We start from the raw sequence: 24975 nt of genomic DNA, 5'->3' as shown, positions 1-24975 counted from the left end.
TAACTGGGCTGTAGCTGGAATACACCAGCTTTTTACTGAAGCTTTAGTTACACAAAACTGAAACCCAAAGATGCATTTTCAATTCCTGACCCGCTATTTTAATATATTATAACAGATCCATTAAGAGCATTTTTTTTATTTTGATTCCAATCACTATCAAGCTCCTAGGGAACACATGCAGAGGAAAGCATTACATGCCACTTGCTTGATCATAATATATAACAAAGGCAGCAGCATATCTCATTACTGCTCGGAGTGATTCCGACAAAACAAAATCTTCTTGGGGGTTAACTGCATAGGAAATAAGGCATGACTTACCTTCTATAAGTTCTAACATGGATGAGGTTTTTGTGAGTGCACAGGCAAAAAGAGGGAAAGCAATGAAATGTCAGTCCTGCTTTGTGATTATATACGTCTCAGCCCAGAGGAAGCAGAGCTATGATAAGAAAGCTTGGGAACCAGCCCGTTTCACACAGAGCTGAGTGAGAAGCTGGATTCATAAGCAGATGTCTTTTATACGTAAGTTTGACGTCTTTTCCAACAGCAGTGGGAGGTGCAGGTGATGTCTTAGGGCTACATCTAAGGTGCCGCTTGAGCAACACACTGTTGCCATATAGAGAATAAACCCCCCAAATGAAAAACATACCCCACCCCAAAGCATCTGGAACTTCATATGTCACGTGGTGAATTATGATTGGGCTCTTTGGGGAGGATGAATATGAAATGACAAGGGAAAGGCAATAACCATAAAGAGCCACTGAGGTTCAGGAAGCTAGTCAGTATATATTAATATTATTTGTATTTATGAATAAGGATTTGCTTATGGAAGAGAGCATTTTGATATTAAAAAAGGCATACTGTATCAAGTGGGCACCAAGCGAGCATCCAAACTCTAAGCAATAATTGTGGTAAGGCAGTGGTATGAGCACTCTTGGGCAGATTTGCTAAGCTCGAGTTAAAGATTCGAATGAAAAAAAATTCGAATTTCAAAGTATTTTTTTTGGTACTTCGACCATCAAATGGGTCAAATTCGATCGAATCGAATGATTTGAACGATTCAAAGTAAAAATCGTTAGACTATTCGACCATTCGATAGTCTAAGTACTTTCTCTTTAAAAAATACTTTGACTACATACTTCGCCACTTTAAACCTACCGAGGTTCAATGTTAGCCTCTGGGGGCCTTCCCCAGCACTTTTCTAAGTTTTTTATGATCGAATAAAAATCCTTCGATCGATCGATTAAAATCGTTCGAATCTTTTGATTCGCATGATTTTACTTTTAGGGTCGAAGTCGAGAGTGTATTAACTCTCGAAATTCGACCCTTGATAAATATGCCCCTTAGTGTTGCAGGGCTGCCTTTGGAAAACATGAAGCCCTATAGGTCCAGCTGGCCCATATCCCATTATGACCATACACACTCCCAACCTGTTACAAACCCAGCCCACTTCTAATTTCAACCCATTTGATAGTAGTTTGGGCACCCAACTGGCCTCAGGCCTCTGACAAGCACTTGACCCTCTAAAAGGGCCTTAAGGTTTAGGTCCAGTTAAGGAGAATTCTAATTATACCTAGAACTATAGGAGGGTGAAGGATCAGATCTTTTCTTTTGTACTCTAAAACAGGGGTCCCTGACCTTTTTTTTTTTTTTGAGCCACATTCAATTGTTGAGGAGTTGAGGAGCCACACAAGCATGAAAAAATTCAGGGGGTGCCAAATAAGGATTTGATTGGCCATTTTTGGTAGGCCCTATGTGGATTGGCAGCATACAAGAGGCTCTGTTTGGCAGTACATCTTGTTTTATGCAACCAAACTGTGTCTGGAATTTAAAATTAAGCATCTGATTTAAGGCCTCTGGGAGCAACATGTTACTTCGAGCCACTGGTTGGAGATCACTGCTCTAGAAGACTGCTATGTGCTAATAGGCTTTGCAAAGTGTTGGATTGTAAAGGTAGGGCGTACCCAAAATAGTGTGAAGACTTCTGGTGTAAAGTATTGATCCAGGATTCTAGCAACTTAGATGGTTTGGAGCAGTGCTATAAATGGCACATGGGTTAATACAGTAGATACTGTAAATAAGGGTGTTGGAGGTGCATTGATGCATTACAATTAAATGTGACTACGGCAGTAACCTGAAATTATAGTTTATTATGTGAGTCAGATGTCATTAGAGTAGCATTGGCAAGAGTGAAAATTCTGCCTTATTTAAAAGTCAAGCTACTGGTAAAACAGATCATTATTCAAAATGGCAAACTGTTGGTATAAAATCTTGGTTAAAGTATAGCCAGTGAATAAATGTGACCTTTGCAGGGATAGAATATCTTAGCAAAAGATACTTATACTCTTTGGCTCATGCTTGTTATCACAACTACCTTAAAGGATACAATATGTATGGGACCTGTTATCCAGAATGCTCAGGACCTGGGCATTTTCAGGATAATGGATCTTTCCATACCTTAAATCTACTAAAAAATCATGTAAACATTAAATAAACCCAATAGGGTGATTTTGCTTCCAATAAAGAATAATTATATCTCAGTTTGGATCAAGTTATTGTTTTATTACTACAGAGAAAAAGGAAATCATTGTATTAATTGGATAAAATGGAATCTATGGGAGACAGCCTTTCTGGTGTCGTTATGTTGGTATATGCCATAGACATTTAGGAAACCTAAGGTTTTCATCAAACCATTTTAAGGATACTCCTATATGTTTTATTACTACCTTAATCTCATTTTGTATATTGCTTTACTCTGATATGAACATTACTAGTTCATATGTTAGTTTTATGTTTCCTTCAATGAGCATTTTAATGGTTGCTGCTGTCTTCCATGACTGCTTTTCCATACTCTTTCTTCTTAGGTGGTCTTCTAAAACTTCTCTTCTAAGCACCACTTTACTTGAAACATCAGTACATCGTCTGCTCTTTACTCAGCTCCTTCAACCTTCTAACTCTGTTTTAATTCTGAATTTGTGAAAGAAGCTTCAGTTGCCACCACTGACTACCCCTGTGTCTCTGACGTTCTTGATTTTAATATCCAGTTATTCTCCCTACTATTACACATATGTTCCAGTCAATTGTCCTTTTGAAACTTTTTCTATTTATGACCATTCTTGTCCTTTACATTAATATTATAAAAAATTTTCTTCCTTTTTTTGTTATGTTTGTCATTCTTCTAACCTTTTTTCTCTTTCCTTTCATAAACAACATCTTATCAACGTCAGGTAGCAGAAGAAAGGATTTATTTTATTTAGCAGAATATATATTTGCTCCTGTTATTGGGGTTTTTTGTCTTCTGCATCCAAAGTCATTCTAAAATACTCTTTGAAAGCTTTACCATTTTCTTATCTGTCACCTCAACCTATAGCAACAAACATTCAGACCGTCATAGAATTTGTCCAATTACCCATGGCTCCGGTTTCTTCTCAGTGATGTGCTTCTTTGAACTATTCTTAGAGATTAGAGATTTCATGACTTGTTTTTACTGAAAGCTTTGAATTTGATGTTCTCGGTCAGCTCTAACTAAAGTTGTACAATACAACAACAATATATTAAAGTCAAAGGAAGGTGGACAACATACAATTCATTTTTGAGGTGCTGAGAAAACCATAAGACTTATAGCATGTGGGATTTTTAATTAGAGGACTGAAGAAGAAGTGTTATAATAAAAAAAACACACATTTGCTGTCAGTAGCTTTTCATAACTTTGAAAGACACTAGACGGTGATTGAGCAGGAAAGCAGAGGACACAATTCCATCAGCAATATACAAACCTAACAGCAGGTACAGTCCCAATTAAGTGAAGGGTAAGTAGCTCGGCTCCTAGTGGGAAATTCTATGACTCTTTAGGCCTTGAGAGTGCTACAGAAATCAAAATATTGACTTTTCCATGTACCTACTGTTTATCCTACTAAGGCATTTCATCAGTCAAGGATGTAACATTGCATCCCAGCATAATTTCCAGAAAAGATGACAATTTCCATGTGAGAAGAATTACACACTTTTTGAAAATGTAAATAAATGTAATGCTTGATGTAATACATGATGCTACTGCACATTACATGTAAAGGAAATGATCTTATTTTGAAAATGATTTCTGTAGGAAAAGAACGGAAACATTGTGTGCTGTCTATGAATACAGACCCATGATTTCCTTGCCTTAACCATGTTTAACTCCATAAACAAAACATTCTTAAAACAGACCTCAGGCACCAACTTTACATCTGTTCAGTAGAGTCTGAGCTGCCTCTGACTCAATCACTTGGATCTGATTAGGCCAATTTCTTCCTGTGTTAGATTTATACTTGACACTTATCATACTCCCTCCTGCCACTCGTCTGTCACTCACCTGTACAAGCTGTTTATAATCTCTCAACTAGAATGGCCCTTATGCTTTCAACCTGTCAATTTTAGTTCAATTTCCTCATTAACCTCCAATTTTCAGTCGATTTCAGCAGGTCTGAATCTGGTCATTTCTTGAGAGCCAAAGCCTTGACCCCTCTTATGAATCTAATTACCATCTTGTCTTCTCTGTACATCCTGCTCTAAAAACTCTGATGTGTCTTTTCTGTCCATGAGTTTCTCAATAGATTGCCACAATGCAAACCAATTTATTATACAGGTATGGGATCTGTTATCTGGAAACCCTTTATACAGAAAGCCCAAATTATGGTAAGGCCATCTCCATTTTAATCATGTTATTCAAATTTGTAAAAATGAATTGCTTTTTCTCTCCATTAAAATATGGAGATCCAAATTAAAGAAAGGTTCCTTATCTGAAAAGTCCAGGTCCAAAGCTTTCTGGATAACAGGTCCCGTATCTGTATTTCATACTGTCTAAGCTAAAAATATTTTTTTTCTATACTTCTGTCGTGCCTGACATTTTAACTGTTGCAAAAAATGTTCACATGGATCACATACATTTAATTAATCACAGACTAAACCTTGCTCACCGTAAATCGTATATAACAACTGTATTATAATAAGGACCTATGGATTTTTGTTGCTAGAGACACCGGCATCAACTGGCCTATTTGTTCTTTACCTAGCTGAATATGTATGTATATGTATGTGCGTACATGTGTATATGTTTGTGTTTCCCATTTTCAGCCAGATATTGGCTCAGCAGGCCATTGGTTTGTTCCTATACTCAGGCCAATAAACTACTGACTGAGTCCAGAGAGGGGGAAGTCAGCTGGAGAAGAAAGGGAGAAATGACTATGGGCTGCCAAAAGTTAAGCACTGCCAAGCGATGATAATCAATTACCAGTGCTTCTATTCAATGAAAACTACCAGGAGTATTTCTGTAGGAGCATCATTTTGCCATCTTCTTCTTCTTAGATTCTTTCTACAGCCTAGTCTGGTTGGGTAGTAGAGTGAAAAGCTGAATTTTCAGTAGATGAAAAATCTACATTTTTACTCTCCTGTGCATGTGCACCCAGCCCAAGCCCATAAAGAAGATCCAAGAAGAGGAAGAAGATGATGATCGAGAACTTCTACAATAGTACATCAGGCCAGTGAAGCTTTTAGTAGCACAGGCCCAGGGTCTCAGGCAGCCACTATGTCTTTTGTGGCCATAGGCTGGGAATAAAAGTCCATACCATCATTACAGAGCAAAAAACAGAAGTTAATCAGCCTTTTCCTTATTTAAAATTCTAAACAGCAGCTCATACCGAGTCATGAGCTGTTTAATTGAGGGAACATTTCTGTAATAAACTCTAATCAGTGCAAGTGCTGCCTGCAGAGATAAGTGTCATCAATAAAATGTGGAGTATTGCTGTTTTGCATAACAAAAAAAGTCCAGTAGATTAAGTAAGCAGCATTATTGAGTATATTATGCAAAATTCATGTCTGGTGACAATGTCCCTTGTTCTGTATATCTAAGAAAGTGAAGAACAACTTAATCACAAGTATATGTGTTGGGGCCATTTATCAGCCTCACACAAAGGAAGGTTAACTCAAAACAGAGCCCCCTTATTGCTGCTAGTGGTGCCCCCCCCCACCCCCAAAAAGAAAGCAATATGAAGATATTAAATGATACCTGTTCTGGCATGAGCAGTACTGGGTTCACTTTAGATACAGAACTCAATTACCCACCAAAATAAGAGGATAAATCATAGAGCAGAGGTCAATAAAGTAACTACCCAGTGCCGCGCCTGGGTGCAGGCCATACAGCCGAGGCCTCATCCCCTCCATAAGCGATGTTCTTGGTGGATACACCGGGGCACAAACCACCTGTGGGCCTACCAAGGGCTGTTGCCATTGCACCCCCCCCCCGCTCCCCCCGTAGTTCAGCCACTGCCAGAGGCCTAGTCCAACAGAAGGATGGTTCCACTCCAAGCTTTGGTGTCTACTTTAAAAGCAGCAACAAGATTTCATACTTTAGTAGGGTGTAAGGGGCTTCATTTTCACAAAATTCTGGCGTAAGTACCTAAGTACAGGTAGCTGCCACCATAACTTTTCTACAATGCACCAATATGAATGAATGTTTTTCTTACTGCCTTTGTGTACTTCCGTCAATTGTGGCTATTGAGACAACCAGTTATGGAATTACCTCCAGGGCCAAGCTGAAAGTGTACATTGGCCTCACTGCAAAAAATTACCTTTTATTTTAGTGTTTGAGTTCATAAATGGGCCTAATTGAACAGTTTGTAAATATATAAACCTTATTATCTACACTCGGGTCTTCCTATAACTTGGAAACATGTATAATATAAGGTTATGTTTTTAAATGATACCATAAAAATGACATTCTTTACAGTCACATAATATTTACTGTAGCAAGAAGGTCCTGTACTTGTACGCAAGAACTTCCAGAATGCTCAGTTGCATTTCAGTCTTGTGTATTCATACTCCCTGCTGTAGGACATTGTTAGTGAAGGTCAAGAGCCTAAAATCTGGACTGTTCTGTTCTCCTTTTGTTATCGTTGTCATAGCCATGGATTCACTGCCCACCTTCTGATGTGAATTAGGAGGGGATTAATGAAACTGCCGGAGGAGTTCATGATGAACTTATTAAGAAAGAGCAGGAAAGTGTAGAATTAATTCCTCATTTAATACCAACAGCCGAGGTGGCATAATTGTTTGCTAGAAATACAGAAAAGGTCATTCTCTTTCTTACTCTGCACAGACTTAGATTCGTCCAGGGTTTAGCAGACACTGCAGTTTTTAAAGCACACAGACTGCTATGGCATTGACTCTTTCTTACTGTCAAATATGTATTTTTGCATTATAGCAAAAAGTAGCATATGCTGGGTATTTTCATTGGGTGACATGCAGGAGTAGGCTCTGTATGTTACAGGCTACTAATTAGAAACCTATGAAGGCCTGTGTAGCACTCCTGGAACAGGTCTGTTCATTTAAATCAGCATTGGACATTGTTAAGCATTGCTAGCTATCAACTAACTGTCACTAGGAGAAGACACAGTGCCTACGAAAAGAACATTCTCAAATACAATTTTGAAGTGGCCAACAGAACAGCAGCTGAAGGAAGTAAGCAGCAAATGGGTGGCTAGGGCTGCAGAGATGCCAAAAAGAAGAGACAATGTGACCCCCTAAGAATACCTTATGTTACCTGCTTTATATTTTCAGCAACGAGATGCCAAATTGCTGTAAGGACTAAAGCTGGCCATAGACGCAAAGATCCGATCGTACGAATCGTGGATTCGTACGATTTTCGGACCATGTGTGGAGAGTCCCGACATTTTTCGTCCGTCGGAGATCGGTCGTTTGGTCGATCGGACAGGTTAGAAAATTTCTGTCGCCTGCCGATAATATCTCTGCGTGTATTGTCGATCGTACGATTTTCAGTGGGAGACTGTCACTAGTGTTGTCAGACATAAGTATCGTACGATTGCTGTCAGGGGCAGAACATTGGGTGATCTGTTCTTATTTGATCGGAATGGTAAGGACTTTGATCTGAATGGTTAGTGGAGGGTCGGGAGATGGGAAAGTCCGATCGTACGTTGATTCGTACGATCGGATCTTTGCGTCTATGGCCAGCTTTAGTGCTTTCCTAAGGGAAAGAATTAAAGATTTTTGTGTAGTTTAAAAAAACACCAATCCAAGGATGGTGCGACATTAAATGGTGGAAGAGAGACTGTGCACAAATAGTTCCTCCAAAGGTTCATTCAGGAGGCACAAGGCAAGCAAATGGACTTATGCTTATCTGCACTTTATAACAAAAATATAGATTTTTCATGACAAAAACAATAGGCAAAAAGTATGTTCAGCAAATGCCATATACCAGTGAGCCCTAACATGTTGCTCATCAATTGTGAAGCTGTGAAGATGTGGAATTCTCTCCATGACTCGTGAGTCGTACAGGCTGATACATTAGATAGCTTTAAGAAGGGGTTGGATGGTGTTTAGCAAGTGGGAGAATACAGGGTTATGGAAGATAGCTCATAGTACAAGTTGATCCAGGGACTGGTCATTTTGGAATCAGAAAGGAATTTTTCACCCTCTGAGGCAAACTGGAGAGGCTTTTAAATGGAGTTTATTTGCCTTCCTCTGGATCAACTGGCAGTTAGGCAGGTTAAAATAGAGTTAAAAGGTTGACCTTACTTCTTAACCTACTAACCCATTGGCTGTTGCTCCCAGTGGCATCAAAGCAGGTGCTTATTCTTGATTTCTGGGATAGGAGGCAAGTTTTGGTACTGCCAAACAGGGCCTCGTGTAGGCTGCCAGTCCATATAGAGGCTACCAAATAGCCAATTACAGTCCTTATTTGGCATCCCCAGGGATGTCATGCTTGGGTTGCTCCCCAACTCTTTTTACATTTGAATGTGACTGAGGGTTAAAAAAGGTGGGGGACCCCTGCCAATACCAATTTAAATATCTCAGAAGTTCTGTTCTCAGGGACCATATACTGAGAGAGAGCACTTCTTTTCAAATTGCTATATATTTATGGGTGCAACAACCTGAAAATACTGGTCTGATGGCCTGAGGTCCCAGGTAGCTGCATGCTCCTACAGAGAAGAATGTGCAGCAACACAACCTCCATGTTCTCCGTAGTCAAGCAAAGTACTGGGGGTCATTTATTGACACAGGGTAAATTTGCCCATAGAAAGTAAACCATGACAGTGAATCAAATTATTGCATTCATTTTTAAAAAGCCAATCACTGATTGGTTGCCATGGGTAACTGCCCATGGGTAAATTTGCCCAGTGTTGATACATAAGTCCCAGTGACTATGGTCTAGATCAGCATTGCCCAACCTTTTCTACCCATGAGTCACATTCAAATGTAAAAAAAAGTTGGGTACTAGGGATGTAGCGAACGTCGGAAAAAAAGTTCGCGAACATATTCGCGAACTTGCGCAAAAATGCGAGCGGTTCGCGAACGGTTCGCGAACCCCATAGACTTCAATGGGAAGGCGAACTTTAACATCTAGAAAAGACATTTCTGGCCAGAAAAATGATTTTAAAGTTGTTTAAAGGGTGCAACGACCTGGACAGTGGCATGCCAGAGGGGGATCAAGGGCAAAAATGTATCTGAAAAATCTGCCTGTGTGTGCTTGGAAGAGATAGTGTAGGGGGAGAGCTGTTAGTGATTTCAGGGACAGATGATAGTAAGCTTGCTGGCTAGTAATCTGCTTGATACTGCTCTGTATTGGAGGGACAGAAGTCTGCAGGGATTTGAGGGACATTTTAGCTTAGGTAGCTTTGCTGGCTAGTAATCTACTGTTCTCTTTAAACAACTGCCATACGTTGACCTTGTAGGCATTGTTTGCCCAGTTTTTTTGGACGCAGCCACTGAAGCACAGTTGCCAGAAAAAATATGCCATATAAATGCTGAAAATAGTAATTTTTCGCCATACGTTGACCTTGTAGACATTGTTTGCCCAGTTTTTTTGGACGCAGCCACTGAAGCACAGTTGCCAGAAAAATTATGCCATATAAATGCTGAAAATATAAATTTTTTTGGTTGCAGCCACTGAAGCACAGAGGCCAGAAAAATTATGCCATATAAATGCAGAAAATATGCATTTTTTTGGTCGCAGCCACTGAAGCACAGTTGACAGAAAAATTATGCCATATAAATGCTGAAAATATAAAATTTTTTGGTTGCAGCCACTGAAGCACAGAAGCCAGAAAAATTATGCCATATAAATGCAGAAAATATGCATTTTTTTGGTCGCAGCCACTGAAGCACAGTTGACAGAAAAATTATGCCATATAAATGCTGAAAATATAAATTTTTTTGGTTGCAGCCACTGAAGCACAGAGGCCAGAAAAATTATGCCATATAAATGCAGAAAATATGCATTTTTTTGGTCGCAGCCACTGAAGCACAGTTGCCAGAAAAAATATGCCATATAAATGCTGAAAATAGTCATTTTTTGCCATATACGTTGAGTCAACGTATGGCAAAAAATTACTATTTTCAGCATTTATATGGCATATTTTTTCTGGCCTCTGTGCTTCAGTGGCTGCGGCCAAAAAAACTGGGCAAACAATGCCTACAAGGTCAACGTCGTTGACCTTGTAGGCATTGTTTGCCCAGTTTTTTTGGCCGCAGCCACTGAAGCACAGAGGCCAGAAAAAATATGCCATATAAATGCTGAAAATAGTAATTTTTTTGGTCGCAGCCACTGAAGCACAGTTGCCAGAAAAATTATGCCATATAAATGCTGAAAATATAAATTTTTTTGGTTGCAGCCACTGAAGCACAGAGGCCAGAAAAATTATGCCATATAAATGCTGAAAATATAAATTTTTTTGGTTGCAGCCACTGAAGCACAGAGGCCAGAAAAATTATGCCATATAAATGCAGAAAATATGCATTTTTTGGTCGCAGCCACTGAAGCACAGTTGCCAGAAAAATTATGCCATATAAATGCAGAAAATATGCATTTTTTTGGACGCAGCCACTGAAGCACAGTTGCCAGAAAAAATATGCCATATAAATGCTGAAAATAGTCATTTTTTGCCATACGTTGACCTTGTAGACATTGTTTGCCCAGTTTTTTTGGTTGCAGCCACTGAAGCACAGAGGCCAGAAAAAATTAAACCAGTAGGGTTTGCACCCTAGTTTGTAACGGTGGCGGAGGGAGGAGGAGGACGCTAAAGGACAGCTGTGTGTGGAGTCATGAGGCTTGAAGAGAAGGACAGCTGCATAGAAGTCAGAACAAGTCTTCCGGCGTGCAGTAACCCTCCGAGATCCACCCCTCATTCATTTTAATAAAGGTCAGGTAATCGACACTTTTGTGACCTAGGCGAGTTCTCTTCTCAGTTACAATCCCTCCTGCTGCACTGAAGGTCCTTTCTGAGAGCACACTTGAGGCTGGGCAAGACAAGAGGTTCATGGCAAATTGTGACAGCTCTGGCCACAGATCAAGCCTGCGCACCCAGTAGTCCAGGGGTTCATCGCTCCTCAGAGTGTCGATATCTGCAGTTAATGCCAGGTAGTCCGCTACCTGCCGGTCGAGGCGTTCTTTGAGGGTGGATCCAGAAGGGTTGTGGCGCTGCCTTGGACAGAAAAACATTTGCATGTCTGACGTTACAGACTGGCCAAAGGGCTTTGTCCTTGCAGGTGTGCTCGTGGCAGGATTACTGGCACCTCTGCCCCTGGAATGTTGATGAGTTCCTGAAGTGACATCACCCTTAAAAGCATTGTACAACATGTTTTGCAGGCTGGTTTGTAAATGCCGCATCTTTTCGGACTTGTGGTATGTTGGTAACATTTCTGACACTTTATGCTTGTACCGAGGGTCTAGTAGCGTTGCGACCCAGTACAGGTCCTTCTCCTTAAGCCTCTTGATACGGGGGTCCTTCAACAGGCATGACAGCATGAAAGACCCCATTCTCACAAGGTTGGATGCAGAGCTATCCATCTCCGCTTCCTCATTATCAAGGACTGCATCATCCACGGTCTCCTCCCCCCAGCCACGTACAAGACCAGGGGTCCCCAAAAGGTCACCACTAGCCCCCTGGGAAGCCTGCTCCTGTTGGTCCTCCTCCTCCTCCTCCACAAAGCCACCTTCCTCCTCTGACTCCACTTCTGGCACCTCTCCCTGCGTTGCAGCAGGTGCCTGGGTTCGTTCTGGTGATTCCGACCAGAAATCGTGCGCTTCCAGCTCCTCGTCACGCTGGTCTACAGCCTCATCTGTCACTCGTCGCACGGCACGCTCCAGGAAGAAAGCGAAGGGTATTAGGTCGCTGATGGTGCCTTCGGTGCGACTGACCATATTTGTCACCTCTTCAAAAGGTCGCATGAGCCTGCAGGCATCGCGCATAAGCACCCAGTAACGGGGGAAAAAAATCCCCAGCTGTGCAGATCCAGTCCTACCACCCAGTTCAAAAAGGTACTCGTTGACGGCCCTTTGTTGTTGCAGCAGACGTTCCAACATAAGGAGCGTTGAATTCCAGCGAGTCTGGCTGTCAGAAATCAAACGCCTGACTGGCATGTTGTAGCGCTGCTGAATGTCAGCAAGGCGTGCCATGGCTGTGTAGGAACGTCTGAAATGGGCCGACACCTTTCTGGACTGGGTGAGAACGTCCTGGAATCCTGGGTACTTGGAGACAAAACGTTGGACTATTAAATTTAACACATGTGCCATGCAGGGCACATGTGTTAAATTGCCTAGTCTCAACGCTGCCAACAGATTGCTTCCATTGTCACACACCACTTTTCCGATCTGCAGTTGGTGTGGGGTCAGCCACCGATCGGCCTGTGACTGCAGAGATGACAGGAGTACAGATCCGGTATGGTTTTTGCTTTCCAGGCACGTCATCCCCAAGACAGCGTGACAACGGCGTACCTGGCACGTCGAATAGCCTAGGGGAGCTGGGGTGCACAGGTGTGGAGGAGGAGAAGGAGGACCCAGCAGCAGAGTAAGAAGAAGAAGAAGACGAGGTAGAGAGCGATGGAGGAGTAGAGGTGGTGGCAGAACCGCGTGCAATCCGTGGCGGTGACACCAACTCCACTGTTGTTGTTGAGCTACCCATTCCCTGCTTCCCAGCCATTACCAAGTTCACCCAGTGGGCAGTGTAGGTGACATACCTGCCCTGACCATGCTTGGAGGACCATGCGTCAGTAGTCATATGGACCTTTGGCCCAACACTAAGTGACAGAGATGCGGTAACTTGGCTCTGCACATGTTGGTACAGGTGTGGTATTCCCTTTTTAGAAAAAAAATTGCGGCTGGGTACCTTCCACTGCGGTGTCCCAATTGCTACAAATTTGCGGAAGGCCTCAGAGTCCACCAGCTGGTATGGTAAAAGCTGGCGGGCTAAGAGTGCAGACAAGCCAGCTGTCAGACGCCGGGCAAGGGGGTGACAGTCAGACATTGGCTTCTTACGCTCAAACATGGCCTTCACAGAAACTTGGCTGGTGGCAGATGACTGGGAATGGGAACAGGTGGTCAAGGTGGAAGGCGGAGTGGAGGTGGTTCAGACGGGTCAAGGAGAGCAGAGGTAGAGCAGTAAGATGCTGGACCAGAAGGAGTGTGGCTTTTAGTTTGCCTGTTGCCTTTGAGGTGTTGCTCCCAAAGTGCTTTGTGCTTGCCGCTCATGTGCCTTCGCATAGAAGTTGTACCTATGTGGCTGTTGGGCTTACCAAGGCTCAGTTTCTGACTGCACTCATTGCAAATTACAATGCTTTTGTCAGAGGCACACACATTAAAAAAATCCCACACTGCTGACTTTTTGGAAGTGTGCGATCTGGCGGTAACAGTAGAAGTTGGCGGAGTTGGCGGTATTGGCGGCAATGGCGGGTGCGTTGGCCGGCTGAACACAGGTGCCGATACATGTTGTTGCCCTACTGATCCCTGCGGGCTGTCCTCCCTGCTTCTTCTAAGTCTTATTCTCCTACTGCCTCTCTGACTCTCCGTCTCTCCATCTGAACTACCCTCCTCTTGCTCTCTTCTACTAGGCACCCACAAAACATCAATCTCCTCATCATCATTCTCCTCAGATGCATCAATTTCTTCTGACACATCACAGAAGGAAGCAGCAGCGGGACCTCCTCCTCATCACTCATTATGTCCATCTCTATCGTGTTCTCTGCCAGAATTAAATCTGGTGTAAGGTCCTCATCTCCTTCATCTTCTTCTGGCAATAATGGTTGCGCATTACTCAGTTCAAGAAACTCATGGGAAAATAACTCCTCTGACCCCAGTGAAGAAGGGGCACCGGTGGTGGAGGAAGTGTTACGTGGGGTGGCCATAGCAGTGGAGGATGAGGAGGATGTTGTGGTAAAGTTAGAAACGGTAGAGGATGGGGTGTGCTGTGTAAGCCAGTCAACTACCTCTTCAGCATTTTGGGAGTTCAGGGTCATTGGCTTTTTAAAACTGGGCAATTTGCTAGGGCCACAGGATTGCATAGCAGCACGGCCCCTAGCACGGCCTCTGCGTGGCGGCCTGCCTTTGCCTGGCATTATTTTTAAAAAACAACAACAACAACAAAAACTCAGTTGGTTTTTCTGGAAACGATAATACACACAGCTAGATGGCGGGTTGAAGAAAACAGTGTGCAAATAATGCCTACAAGGTCAACGTATACACTACTACAGCGGTGGATACGGATTACGTAAAATATATTATGGCTGCTTGAAAAAAGTCACTCCGGTGTTTTTTCTGGAGACGGTAATATTATGGATATTTAGACAGAATGTGAACAAGGTCACACAGCTAGATGGCGGGTTGAAGAAAACAGTGTGCAAATAATGCCTACAAGGTCAACGTATACACTACTACAGCGGTGGATACGGATTACGTAAAATATATGAATGCTGCTTGAAAAAAAAGTAACTCAAGTGGTTTTTCTAGAGACGATAATATTATGGATATTTAGACAGAATGTGAACAAGGTCACACAGCTAGATGGCGGGTTGAAGAAAACAGTGTGCAAATAATGCCTACAAGGTCAACGTATACACTACTACAGCGGTGGATACGGATTACGTAAAATATATGAATGCTGCTTGAAAAAAAGTAACTCAAGTGGTTTTTCTAGAGACGATAATATTATGGATATTTAGACAGAATGTGAACAAGGTCACACAGCTAGATGGCGGGTTGAAGAAAACAGTGTGCAAATAATGCCTACAAGGTCAACGTATACACTACTACAGCGGTGGATACGGATTACGTAAAATATATTATGGCTGCTTGAAAAAAGTCACTCCGGTGTTTTTTCTGGAGACGGTAATATTATGGATATTTAGACAGAATGTGAACAAGGTCACACAGCTAGATGGCGGGTTGAAGAAAACAGTGTGCAAATAATGCCTACAAGGTCAACGTATACACTACTACAGCGGTGGATACGGATTACGTAAAATATATAGAATGCTGCTTGAAAAAAAGTAACTCAAGTGGTTTTTCTAGAGACGGTAATATTATGGATATTTAGACAGAATGTGAACAATGTCACACAGCTAGATGGCGGGTTGAAGAAAACAGTGTGCAAATAATGCCTACAAGGTCAACGTATACACTACTACAGCGGTGGATACGGATTACGTAAAATATATTATGGCTGCTTGAAAAAAGTCACTCCGGTGTTTTTTCTGGAGACGGTAATATTATGGATATTTAGACAGAATGTGAACAAGGTCACACAGCTAGATGGCGGGTTGAAGAAAACAGTGTGCAAATAATGCCTACAAGGTCAACGTATACACTACTACAGCGGTGGATACGGATTACGTAAAATATATTATGGCTGCTTGAAAAAAGTCACTCCGGTGTTTTTTCTGGAGACGGTAATATTATGGATATTTAGACAGAATGTGAACAAGGTCACACAGCTAGATGGCGGGTTGAAGAAAACAGTGTGCAAATAATGCCTACAGGGCAAATAATGCCTAAAAGGTCAACTTATACACTACTACAGCGGTAGTAAAATAAAAAAAAGTAAAATAAAAAAAAAATGAATATTAAAAAAAAAAAATTAAAGTTGGTGCTGCTGAACTACTAGGAGCAGCAGATTAGCACACCAGTCCCACTCCCCAACACTGCTAGACTAATAGCACTGGGCTCTTATAGTAGTAGTAGTAGTAGTAGTAAAACAACAAAAAAATAAATAAAAGCAGTCCTTACAAGGACTACTGTTATTGCAGCAGTCAGCAGATGAGATCAGAAGCAGGACAGCTGCCCACTGCAGCTACATACAGAGCACTGCAGTAGAAGGTAGATTACTAGCCAGCAAAGCTACCTAAGCTTAAATGTCCCTCAAACCCCTGCAGACTTCTGTCCCTCCAATAACAGAGCAGTATCAAAACGATTACTAGCCAGCAAACTTTCAACTGTCCCTGAAATCACTAACAGGCAGCAGCTCTCTCCCTACACTATCTCTTCAGCACACACAGGCAGAGTGAAAAAACGCTGCAGGGCTTCGGTTTTTATAGGGAAGGGGAGTGGTCCAGGGGAGAGCTTCCTGATTGGCTGCCATGTACCTGCTGGTCTGGGGTGAGAGGGCAAAAAAAAGCGCCAACAATGGCGAACCCAAAATGGCGAACGTCGCGCGACGTTCGCGAATTTCCGGCGAGCGCGAACACCCGATGTTCGCGCGAACAAGTTCGCCGGCGAACAGTTCGCGACATCTCTATTGGGTACCAACACAAGCATGAAAAAAAGTTCCTGGTTGTGCCAAATAAGGGCTGTGAGTAGCTATTTTGCCTATGTGGACTGGCAGCCTAGAGGAGGCTCTGTTCGGCAATACTCCTGGTTTTTATGCAACCAAACCTCCAAGCCTGAAATCAAAAATAAGCACCTTCTTTGAAGCCACAGGGAGCAACATCCATGGGGTTGGTGAGGAATATGTTGCTTGTGAGCCACTGGTTGGGGACCACTGGATAATCTAGATTGATGCGGTCCAAAATGTAGTTGGTCAGTTATTTATCATATAGCACATTCAAGGGCCAGATTAGATTAAAATAATGATGTTATACAGTGAAGTACATGGAGCCTTTAAGCAGACATGGGGCCATAAAATCCTTGTAAAGGCCACAGCCGGATTGCGGGCATCCAGTTAGACAGCCCTGGTCAGATGTTTGGGTGGTGATACATATCTCTCCATGGTCCCAATTTACTTTAATGGACCCCCAAAAGTGGTGAGAATATTGGAAAGCAGATGGGATCTCATCCTGGTATGTAACTGAACATTTTGTGTATATCCCTTTAAATGAAAAATAAATGTCGCCTTAACTTTGAGTTTTCCAAACAAAAAAAATACAGAGATACTAAAAGCTAGTACAATGCCTTAGGTAATATACATAATGACCTACTTATGACATAAGCAGACAGTATACCAGACAACTCTTCTAAAAGACCCTGGTTTGTTGCTTATGCAGACAATACTGTGCCTCAGGCATTTCATTATTAATTAAAGATCAGTTGGAGAAATGGGGCTACGCTATGTCACTTCTACCTTCAAACAGTGACATGGATACGGACTCGACTCAGCAGAACCTCTCCACCTGCTGCTCATCCAAAAGCCAATCAAGAAACAATTACAGAGAAAACTCAATACTACATCTTCATTTTTTTTTCTTTTTGTCCCGCTAAGATAACAGCATAATGCATTTCTCAGATTTTACATTTTCCCATACTTTATACCATTGATTTCTGGTTCCCTGAAAAACATAACATGGGAGTTCTTCTGTAGTACAAAATAACAAAAATAAAAATGAATAGAAATATATTGCATACTGATGAAAAGAGTTAGCGCACCTACAATCTCTGCATTTGGTCATCCAGTAATGTAAAAAACAGGAATAAAATGCCAGATAAATGCTGGCTGGGAAAAAATATCCTTTGTGAGGTCCCCATTATTTTGGCTAAATTTAGGAAGCTTGAAAAGATCTAATGTAAAAACAAGATAATTTTGCTCTAGTTCTAATTACTTAGAGCAACCGATGAGCAGGTAGCATTTAGTAGTCTACTGCTGGAAAATAAAAGTTGGTTGCTATGGGTTATTTTACCTGGAACTGTAAATTATCTCTATGGAATATTGCAGAGGCAAGCACCCCCTGCTCCCCCGTTAGTTCCGCCACTGCAGATTGGTGCTCAACATAAGTGCAATTAATAGGGCTTGTGCTGAACATACTTTTTGCCTATTGTTTTAATCTTTTGTCATTTCTTGAGCTAAACAGGGCAAACAGGGATACTGCAGCCACACCATGTTAGGTCCCCACTAGGCTGATAATTAGATTCCCAGTACATGAACCCCAACCCTACACCCATTGCTGTGACTGTTTTGTTTGCAGGAGTCCATTATGCAAAAAGGTCTTCTGTGCACTGGGAATCTAATTTCCTTCTGCTTGCATCCCTACAGCTCTATTACTCACCTGCCTTCTGCTGTTGTTTCAATAAGAACTAACAGCAGAACTTGGCACCCTAAAACAATATTACTTGGCCATTCTGCAGTTCGGTCTGCATTTGCCTCCCCGCCACCTGTACCTGTACACCAAACCCCTGACAATCGGACCGCCCAGACACCAGTTGCTTACTTTCTATCTAATTGCCCTCCCCAAAGTTGCCGCCAAGGCATATGCCTCTACTGCCAACTCCTTAAGCTAGCCATATGGCAGCTTACTGGCCCATGTGTGGGGCTTCTTAGATCGATATCTGGCGAAAGTCAGCCAGATGTCGATTGGGCAGGGTTAAAAATCCCGTTGGAAAAAGCCCCGCATCCTGCAATCCGACCGCCCGTATTGGCTACATTATGATTAGGGATGGGCGAATTTTTTCTCCTTGTTTCGCTGCGGAAATGACGCCCATAGACTTGTATGGCGTTGTGCGACAAAAAAAAAACGCGTGTCAAAAAAAACTAGCCTCGCAACAATATTTTTTTTGACGCCCATAGACTTTAATGGGCGTCATCTTGCCGCCGGCAAATTTTGTCAAAACGAAACGGGTCAAATTCGCCCATCCCTAATTATGATCCGTTCGTTGGGATCAGCCCGACATCACGGAATCACCAAATGATTCTCTACATGTATGGCCACCATTGCTTCCACCCTGGCCAGCAATACACATAATAAAAGCAGATACAGTTTGAAAATGTATAATGTATATATATACTGTATATATATATATATATATAGATATATATATATATATAAAATAGATAGATAGATAGATAGATAGATAGATAGATAGATAGATAGATAGATAGATAGATAGATAGATAGATAGATAGATAGATAGATAGATAGATAGATAGATAGATACTGTAGATAGATATGGCTGGATAGATAGATGAAAATAGATGGGTGGATGGATATTTAGATAGACAGATAGATAGATAGATGATAGATAGATAGACAGACTGATAGCTAGATAGATAGATAGATAGATAGATAGATAGATAGATAGATAGATATCTACAGCTATATTTTATTTTATAAGGGAAGATATCTTTGGATTTAAACACTAATATATTCAGGGCCATTAAGACATATAAAATAAAGCTAAAAAAGAAAAGCCCTGAAGACGATGCCAGAGGCAGAAAATTCCCCATCCATCGTCTGGCTGGCACACACAGCTAGAGCCGCATCTAATGGATTATGATTAATACCTGAGCCTCTGGACACCACTTGAGAAATCATAAGGGAAATACATTTTCAGTGACAGGAATGAGGCACAGAGAGAAAATATTATTCAGCTGAAATAGGAAATCCAGCCATTAAGGCAAAACTACATTGTATACTTTTTGGTCCATTAAGTGAAAGGAATAAACACTCTCACTGGGGTCAAAACTCTCTTCACTGTTGGTATCAATTCCAGATCAATGACTAGGAAATATGCTGCCTAGGGCAAATACTGGCAATGTCAAGGGGATCATGCTCAATAACAATTGATCTGGTTCCCTTTAATAAGAGGCAGCCTGAGGATGGTGCGTACATAGCATTTCTGAAGATATTTTAGGGAATTCTTTTTGAGCTTTATATAAAAGTATATTCTTATATGATCTTCTGCTTTGAGTGACTGTGGCTTCTACAGTGGGCCTAAACATGGCCCGTTTCGGTTGATCCTTTTGGCCAATTACAGGTATGGGACCTGTTATCTAGAATTCCCAGGGCCTGAGGTTTTCTGGATAAGGGATCTTTCCATAGTTTGGATCTTGTACCTTAAAGGGGTGGTTCAACCCTTAAGTTAACTTTTAGTATGTGATAGAATGGCTAATTCTAAGCAACTTTGCAATTGACCTTCATTTTTATGTTTTTTTATTGTTTTGGAATTATTTGCTTTTTTCTTTATAGCTTCAAAATGGGGGTCACTGACTCCATCTAAAAACAAATGCTCTGTAAGGCTACAAATAGTATTGTTATTGTAATTCGAGCCATAGCAACCAGACGGCTGAAATGGCAAACTGGAGAGCTGCTGCATAAAATGCTAAATAACTCAAAAACCACAAATAATATAAAATGAAAACCGATTGCAAAATGTCTCAGGATATCACTCTCTACATCATACTTAAAGTTAATTTAAAGGTGAACAACCCCTTTAAGTCTTCTAGAAAATCATATAAACATTAAATAAACCCAATAGGCTGGTTTTGCTTCCAATAAGGATTAATTATATCTTAGTTGGGATCAAGTACAAGGTACTGTTTTATTATTACAGAGAAAATGGAAATCGTTTTTAAAGAATTTGGATTTATTGGATAAAATGTGGTCGATGGGAGACAGCTATTCCATAATTTAGAGCTTTCTGGATAACAGGTTTCCGGATAACAGATCCCATACCTGTACCACCTTACTGCCTGGCCTTTTAGACATATAAGGTAAATGATGGGCAGTTTTAGACCAACAATTCCCCCTCAATCCTATCGGATCACAGTACAGAATGAATATTTCACTTACAGATACACACTCTTTATGGGTAAGGCCAAATCACAAAATAACATCAGTTACGCCAGTTGGACAAGGTACGTCTGTGTATGGCCACATTAATAAAGATGTTCTTGCTCTGACTTTATTTTATTTACCTGCACCGTGTTGTGAATTGGCTAATGCCAAGGGGAATGATGTAGGGAGAGACCTGTAGTACTAGTAGTTATAGGACTCTGCTCATAACACGCTAGTTAATACAATTATGCTTTTGCACCTCCTACACATGGGAATAAAGAAGTGTTGCTTGTTCATTACACTGTGTGCCCCTTAGTCAGTGTCGGACTGGGACACCAGGGGCCCAACAAAAAACCTCAGACCAGGGGCCCACTTTCAGTGCTATTATTTTTCCTCTCCTCACTCAACCTCTATTCTCCTAGTCTTTTTTCTTTACATACTATAATCCATTATTCCATCTATTAAGCTTCTTTGTTCTCACAGAAATAGGTAATGGCCATGAAATAGGCCAAATGTTTAGCAACATGAGGGCCCACTGGCACCTGGGCCCACCGGGACTTTTCCTGGTATCCCGGTGGGCCAGTCCGACACTGCCCTCAGTGTCGGACTGGCCCACTGGGAAAACTCCAGAGGGGGCAGAGGTGTCAGTGGGCCCTTATGCTTATAAACTTTTGTCCTATTTCATGGCCATGCAATAATAGATTGTAGTATGTAAAGACAAGAGACTAGGGGAACGGAGGTTGAGTGAGTAGAGGAAGAAAAATACTGAGAGTCAGTGCCGGATTCGCTGGGCGGCCGCCCCTAGGTGCAAAAGCACCAGGTGCGAGCGCCGAAGCACTGGGGAGCACAGGCGGCTGGGCGGCATGCTGCCCCCAAAAATGTGCCGCCCTAGGCCCGGGCCTATGTGGCCTCGCCACAAATCCGGGCCTGCTGAGAGTGGCAAAAGGATAATCTTGCCCGGTGTTTATTCCAGTCCATTCGATCTGGGGTACAATCATATTTCAGTATTATTTTCACTATTAGTATATCATGTCACAATCCTCATGAGCAAACCATTTCCTACCCCATGTTCATTTGATGGAGAGTGGGATATGCAAATTTGGGCACTTAAAGGTATTGCACCCCTCTTGTGGCTGGAACTGAATATAGACAAGAAAGAGATCTGCACATAGAAGTTCAGAAGTTCCTGCTGCCCTGTAGATATGAATATGAGATATAAAAATGTTAAATGGTGTCATTTCCCGGCAGCCATTATTTTCCTTTTTTAACAAGATCGTTACCGTTTTTAGGACACATTGTTGGCCTTTCCATCTACAATCCAGCTCCAACACAATGACAACTGATTGCGGCATAAATGAGAGCATTAACTATTCTGCTATCAGCTCTGAAGTTTAGTGTATGGGCTGCTGCAATGATTGGTTTGGAAATTATTATATGAATTCTTTTCATCTGGGATATAAAATATTCCATCCAGCTCACTACCGACATTAAGATCGACATTCAAGCGTACAAAGAGATTTCTCAATCTGATTTTTCTTCAGCAATCAATTTATTCTCACTCAAGCTTAAAACCACAGGGCAAGCGTACAATCCAGAATGTGCTGATGATAAATGAGCTTTATAGAAGTTTGGGATATGTGTTCTGGCCTCCCAGAATTACATTTGTTTGAAAAATCCAAATAAAATCACAAATGGGCACATTAAATTGTGTAACAATTGCTAGATATTTTCAGTATTGACCCCCTGCCCTCCTGTATTGCCAAGCGGGACCTACATTAACTGATCCTGGTTTTAAGCTTCCAGGTTTTAGTCACCCAACTAGTTTACCTACTAAATAACACTTACTGAAGGGCAGTTGCCAGTAGCAACCAATCATTTCCAATTTTATTCTGCACCCGTGTTTGAATCAGCTCCCCTATGTCCGTAATTAAGCTTTTGCCACGATAGATGGAGAAAACTTTGTTTGTTTTATATTACAGTGCTCACAATGACAATTATATAATTTTGATGGGGAAAAGATCTTTGTTAATCTTTTTCTCCAGTGGTATAACTATAGAGGAAATAGACTACATGTTTACGGGGGAAGCTTGGGGAGCAAGAGTGTCCATACCAAACTCCCCAGCAGTTTTCCTACCCGCAAGCAGTGTGGGAGGACACAGCGAGTGAAAAACGCTGGCAGGGCTCCGGGCAGTGGGCTAGAAGGTGGTGGGGTCGGTGGGGAAATCTCTGAGCACTTGGCCCATTCAAAGATTTTTTTGCTGAGGGGCTCAGTGTGCATTAGTTGCACTGCTGGTTTGCTCGGTCTCTACTTGAGAATTATTTTTTGGGCTTCTCTCTCCTTTTGGTTCAACTGATCCCACTAGGAATAGTTCCTTTCACATTGTATTGGGAAGTGTTTGTCAACATAAAATCTGTCTGCAAAATAGTGGAAACAAAAAGCAACCAACTTCCAAAGATCCTTTCCCATAATGCACAAACCTAAACAGAAAATGCTGACAGCCGCCTTATCACAGGAGATGCCTACTCAGTTGTTTAGATGTGCATCAGTCTAGGCCTGGACTGGCAATCTGTAGATTCTGGCAAACGGCAGAGGGGATTGTGTGCAGTGATTTTTATGGTCTAGAATGGGAACCAGTAAGACACAATGTCTTGGGTTCCCTTGATACTAATTTCCTGGAGAAAAATTCTGGTTTGTTGGTGTTTAGTTAACCACCTTAAGGTGGCCATACACAGGCAGATTAAAGCTGCCGATATCGGTCCTTTAGACTGATTCGGCAGCTTATCTGCCCGCGTGTGGGGGAGCCCGACGGGCCAAAAATCGGCTTGGTATCGATCGGACAGGTTTGATTTTTCCTGCGATCGAGGACCATATTGGCAAGTTCATGGGGTCCTATGATCCATCGGGGTCCATTTCCTTCGTATAATCAGATTGCTTGGCCCTAGGATTGAACGTCCGGATTAACCCGATATCACCCTGCTGTTGGGCATTTGGACGAAAGATGGCGACCACGCAAAAAGAGCAGATCTTATTGTGTATGACCACCTTACACTATTATTTACACCTTATTTTGAGAAGCGTCAATTTCGACGCCTGCAACAATTGTTATACATGTGCCTATTTTGGCCAAATGCATTAAAGTCAATGGGCGTCTGAATAATTTTGACGCGTGACAATGTTTATGCGCACGACTATTCTGACACGAGCCCAAATTTTTTCGCCACACCAGCTTGTTCACCGGTGAAGTCTCACTGCAGTTTGACAAATTTATTCGCCGCTGGCGAAAAGCGGAAATTCACTGCAAATTCGTGCCTGGCAAATTTATTCGCCCATCACTAGAACCACCCAGTAATTCTTGATACGTAACAAAATGCTTACATAAAACTTATAGGAACCCTATATAAACGTAACTTCCTTCTCTAAAGCCCTAACACAGTCATGCAGAATAATAAAGAAGCAAGTGAGAATGAATCAGTGCTAGTTTTTACAAAGCTCCTGGAACAAATGGTGGGGGAGTTTTCACTCTGCATTTGTTTGTTCTGCCATTGGCCTTTACTTTGTCGCATTTAATCATAACAATCCCACACATTGCTGCTCATACTGTAAATAATGGAGTATTTGGAACTTTGCGGAGCTCTAGATGTTTCTGTAAGTGTGATGGGTGGGGGGGGGTCTGTGCTGTTTCCCTGCCGGTGGTGGAAATGCACATGAAATGAGAAGACCTCATGAAAGTACCATTCATAACATTTTATTTGCTTAAAGGAAAACTATACCCCCAAAATGAACACTTAAGCAACAGATAGTTTATATCAAATTGAATGACATATTAAAGAATCTTACCAAACTGGAATATATATTTACATAAATATTGCCCTTTTACATCTCTTGCCTTGAACCACCATTTCGTGACTCTATCTGTGCTGCCTCAGAGATCACCTGACCAGAAATACTACAACACTAACTGTAACAGGAAGAAGTGAGGAAGCAAAAGGCAGAACTCTGTCTGTTAATTGGCTCATGTGACCTTACATGTGGTTTGTATGTGTGCACAGTGAATCTTACGATCTCAGGGGGCGGCCCTTATTTTTTAAAATGGCAATTTTCTATTTATGATTACCCAATGGCACATACTACTAAAAAAGTATATTATTATGATAATGGTTCATTTACATGAAGCA

General features: G+C 41.7%; 1 protein-coding gene across 4 annotated transcripts in view; it reads right to left on the bottom strand.

Moving 5' to 3' along the window:
- Window positions 1-24975, bottom strand: part of LOC108709942 (serine/threonine-protein kinase DCLK1) — a 221752-nt gene that overhangs the window by 87433 nt on the left and 109344 nt on the right. Inside the window, exon 1 of one of the 4 annotated variants that reach the window (XM_041584500.1) lies at window positions 319-612. The exons of the other annotated variants lie outside the window; for them this stretch is intronic. Coding sequence (XP_041440434.1) covers window positions 319-337 — 19 coding nt within the window. The 5' untranslated portion in view covers window positions 338-612. Of the gene's footprint in view, window positions 1-318; window positions 613-24975 lie in introns of those variants that run through there. 4 annotated transcript variants of the gene reach the window in all.

Source organism: Xenopus laevis, chromosome 2S (genome assembly GCF_017654675.1).
Source record: "Xenopus laevis strain J_2021 chromosome 2S, Xenopus_laevis_v10.1, whole genome shotgun sequence".
Taxonomy (NCBI): Eukaryota; Metazoa; Chordata; class Amphibia; order Anura; family Pipidae; genus Xenopus; species Xenopus laevis.
Note: the sequence above shows the minus strand (reverse complement) of the source record. Positions and strands in the feature narration are given on the sequence as shown.